This window comes from Benincasa hispida, chromosome 9, assembly GCF_009727055.1.
Source record: "Benincasa hispida cultivar B227 chromosome 9, ASM972705v1, whole genome shotgun sequence".
Classification (NCBI taxonomy): Eukaryota; Viridiplantae; Streptophyta; class Magnoliopsida; order Cucurbitales; family Cucurbitaceae; genus Benincasa; species Benincasa hispida.
Window position 1 is genome coordinate 59,559,283 of NC_052357.1, and position 4,078 is coordinate 59,563,360.

A 4,078-nucleotide genomic window follows, 5' to 3' on the forward strand; every position below is an offset into this window, starting at 1 on the left:
GTGAAAAAGAGGAAAGAAAATAGACCCCAGTGTTGACTTCAACTACAAGCATATAATTTTTTTCTCAGTATTCAAATTCAATTTCCAAATACATATATTATTTATATATAAAGTATACAGTATAATTGATACACTGAAGCCAACTGTTCAACTGTCACACTCTTTTGCCTCAAAAATTAACAGAATTCCATTAACTTGGAAGCCAAGAAACGAAGCTTTTCTCTACTTTGCTATTACCTCTAATATTTGTTCTTTAATAGTTTCACTCTTCTCTGTTTTTCTTCCTTTCAAAACCCAATTGCCAACTCCCTCTTCTTTCTTTCTCTCTTTTCAATCGGATGTTGAAACCAAATTGAAAGTTCGTCCTCTGTTCTTGTCACAAATTTGTAGAGATACCCCAAGTTTGATTTAATTTAGTTGGATTTTGTTTTTTTGTTTTTTGTTTTTTGTTTTTTGTTTTTTTTTTCCTTTTCCATTTTAAGATGGAAAATGGAAGTGTGAGAATTAAAAGAGCAGAGATTGATACGAGAAAGCCATTTCGTTCAGTAAAAGAAGCCGTTACGTTGTTCGGTGACAAAGTTTTGGCCGGAGAACTTTATAGCAACAGGATTAAACAGGTCTCCCTCTTTGTTCTATACCTTCTTTTTTTACTGCTCAAGTTCTTGGTTTTGTTCAAAGTAATTAAATTTATGTTCAAAGCATATAATATTTACCTCTCTCTTAGATTTTAAAATGGTTTGATAAGTTGATAAAATCATTTTTGTCAGTTTTACGATCACTTAAAAAATATTAAATTATTTAAAATCAATTTTAATCTCATAAAAATGTGTTTAGAAGTGTAAAATTGAACATTGAATTGATTTTGATTGATTAAAATTGTGTTTCGGAGTGATGTAAAACATTACAAAAATGATTCTAACCATTTCAAAATCACTCTCAAATATTTACATAATTATGTGGTTTTTTAGGTTCTATAGATGAGAGATTCAAATCTTAGATTTTTTGGCAGATGATACACAATTTTGTCAATTGAGTCAAATTTACTTTTGCAATTTTGTGATTTATGTCGTAAGGATATGGAAATTTGTTCAAAAACTCCTTGATGAAATATATATAAATATTTAGGGTACATATCAATTTATATTAAAATTGATATCAATTAGAACTGAAACTAATAATTTATCAATTTAAACACTAAATTTTCTTAAAGTAAATTAATTTTGACCATTTGTTAGTAATTTTGTAGTTATTTTTACTTGATTTCATTTAAAATCATCTCGATGAAACTATTATTCACCAAATTTCCTTCCTAATTAAAGTATAAAAATAAATCATCGTGTAATTCTTTCTAAATAAGTATAAAAAAATAAAAGACGTCAAATTTTAAGAATTACTAATGCCTATTTGATTATCACATTTTTCCTATTTTACGCTAATTCTTGTATTTAAAACAATCTTATACATGTCAAATATTATGTATTAAGAGTTTTATAATGAAATTCAACAAGGATAGATTTAAATGGATACTATTATTATTTTGAAGTTTTAATAGAAAGAACCCAAAGTTTATTATTCATACTTAAAAAAATATTTGGTTTGTTTACTGAGAGTAAAACTTTATTTTGGAATCTAGTTGTCCTCCTTGCTTTGGGTTGAAGGAAGATATCCTCAATGAATCATCAAATAGAATATGTTACAATATACATGTATCATATTGTTTTAGGTTGTTTTTATTTAACCCATTATAATTTATATAACATATTCTAAATTTTAGGTCGAAAAGTAGGAGATTTTCATAATTAGGAAAACCATTTACACAAAATATATAATTTAATCATCTTTGATAGAAGTTGATAGAGGGTGATAAATGTCTATCAGTGTTTTTCTTACTATTTTTATAAATAATTTGACATTTTTTCTATCTATGAAATTTTTCCATAAAAGTATGCTAATAAACTTTAAATTTTTAATTTTGTATTTAATAATTTTATGTTGTCTTTATTTATTTATATTTTTGCTACCAAACACTTGACTAATTCAAAATTAACGACGACAAAAACTCTTAAACAATCTTTCCTATCATGTCACATATGTATTCACTAGTCGAGAGACATATCAAAAATACAAAATTCGAAGTTTATTAACTAGTTAAAAACTTTGTAAAGCCAAAAGATAAGTACAAATTTACAAACACTTAACTCTTTACTCTTTGTATATAAACTTGAATTGAAAGTTAATTATGAGATGAGACAAAACTAGAGAAGGTTTAAAAACTTCATTTTTTGAAAATATAGTTTGTGTTATTGACATCAATTTTATACACAACTTCCGAAAGCTTAGACAATATTTAACAAATTAAGAAAATCAATATTGTAATTGAAAGAAGAAAAAGTATTTATGGCCTCAAGTCAGTAATAAATTTCATATTGCCCACCATTGAACTATTTATTTTTTTTGTACGTGTCAAAAGCTTAAACAAAAGTAACATAGAGACATAAGATGGGTTAGTAGTTTTTAGTTCATCAATTCGAATCTCTAACTTTTCGATCGAGAATACATGAATTTCTGTGGAATTTGATCGTAAAGGTTGGGTTTTTAATTAGATGCATGGGAACGATGAGCAACGTAAAGAAAGAAATGGGGAAAGCCAATTGAAGCTAGGAAATGTTGCAGCTGAATTAGAAGAAACAAAGCAAAGCCTTTCAAAAGCCAAAGAAGAAAGCATGGTAATGGCTCATTGCCTTTCATCTCTCCAAGAAGAGCTTGAGAAGACCAAAAAAGAGCTTCAACTCTTAAAGGAACGAGAATTATCTTCATTTTTGGACAACCATCAATCCGAAGATGTAAAACTTCCTGTAGAGCCTGATTCTATGGAATTTCAAAAGAAACGTTATGTCACTTTTGCCAACCCTCCTGTTGCCGTCGCTCACCTCGCCATTCCACCCCCCGCCGCCGTCGAGAAATTGGACAGGCTCTCCTCTCTTAGAAGGGAGAAGAATAAGATCAAGAAGACATTAATCCCTCTCATTTCCGGCATATTTTCGAAGAAAAAAGGAAATTAGAGACACCCACTGGCTCTTTCTAAGAAAATAATTGAATTCAGACTCTTTGACAGCGAATGAATTATGAGATTGGTCATGTAATAATAAATTCCATGCATATATATAAACTTCCTTTTTTTTCATTCATTTAAAATTACTTTAAAAAATGTTCGATATTGAAATTAGAGAACATATATCAAAAATACCAAAGAAGAATAAAATAACACACATGAATGGCAACACAACACGCTTAGAATTCGTTCCGAGAGCACGAATAAAAAGCGTAGAAATGAATACAACGATAAATAACACATAAAAAATCAAAGGACAAGCCAAATTTTCTCGAACGAGATAACAAACCTTTTTTTCATATTTCTACAATGGTTTGATATATTGTTCACTCAATGTGGAACATTTTAATTTGTTCTCGTGTATTCTCAACATTTATCATACCAAGGTGATTGGTTTTTGAGCTTCAAAAACTCCATCTTGCGACGACTTGTTGAAGAACTCGATACAATCAGCAATGGCCTCGTCGTAGTGGGAGTGGGAAGAGTAATAGGAGCTACATGATGTTTTTGGTGGATCAAACGACTTGTTGTAGCTTGTTCTTTGTCTCGACGATGACGACACTCGAGATGGGATCGAAAAGACAAAGCGTACGAGTATCTTACGGATTCGATGAAAGAGCTTCATGGAAGAGAAGTTTAGAGAGTTGGAAGAAGAAGAAGCAGTGATGAGGGCTTCAGTAGTTTTAGGCCTTTGCATATTTGTGTAAAAATTCTTATGGGGAAATGGGGAATGCTATAATGTGTGTGGTTTTTTGTGATTTATATACAGAAAATTTGAAGTTTATGTTTTGGTTGAAAAGAGGATATTGAGATTTTCTAAGGCGGTTTCTATGTGCCAAGATTTGAAGAGCATATAGTCAGAGCCAAATTAAAAAAATTTAAAAGATGCTGCCCAACTCTCCATGTGCTCAAATCATTTCCCTTTAAAAACAAATTCATGTAGCCCCAATCAAAACGAGTATTAAA

The 4,078-nt window shown here is 29.7% G+C and overlaps 1 protein-coding gene across 1 annotated transcript; it reads left to right on the top strand.

The window, feature by feature from the left end:
* Positions 1-253: 253 nt before the first annotated feature.
* Positions 254-3,188, top strand: LOC120086587 (WEB family protein At1g75720). The gene is made up of 2 exons (XM_039043313.1): positions 254-617; positions 2,604-3,188. The coding sequence occupies exons 1-2, from the start codon at positions 483-485 to the stop codon at positions 3,060-3,062; spliced, it is 594 nt and encodes a 197-aa protein (XP_038899241.1). The 5' UTR covers positions 254-482; the 3' UTR covers positions 3,063-3,188.
* Positions 3,189-4,078: the final 890 nt, after the last annotated feature.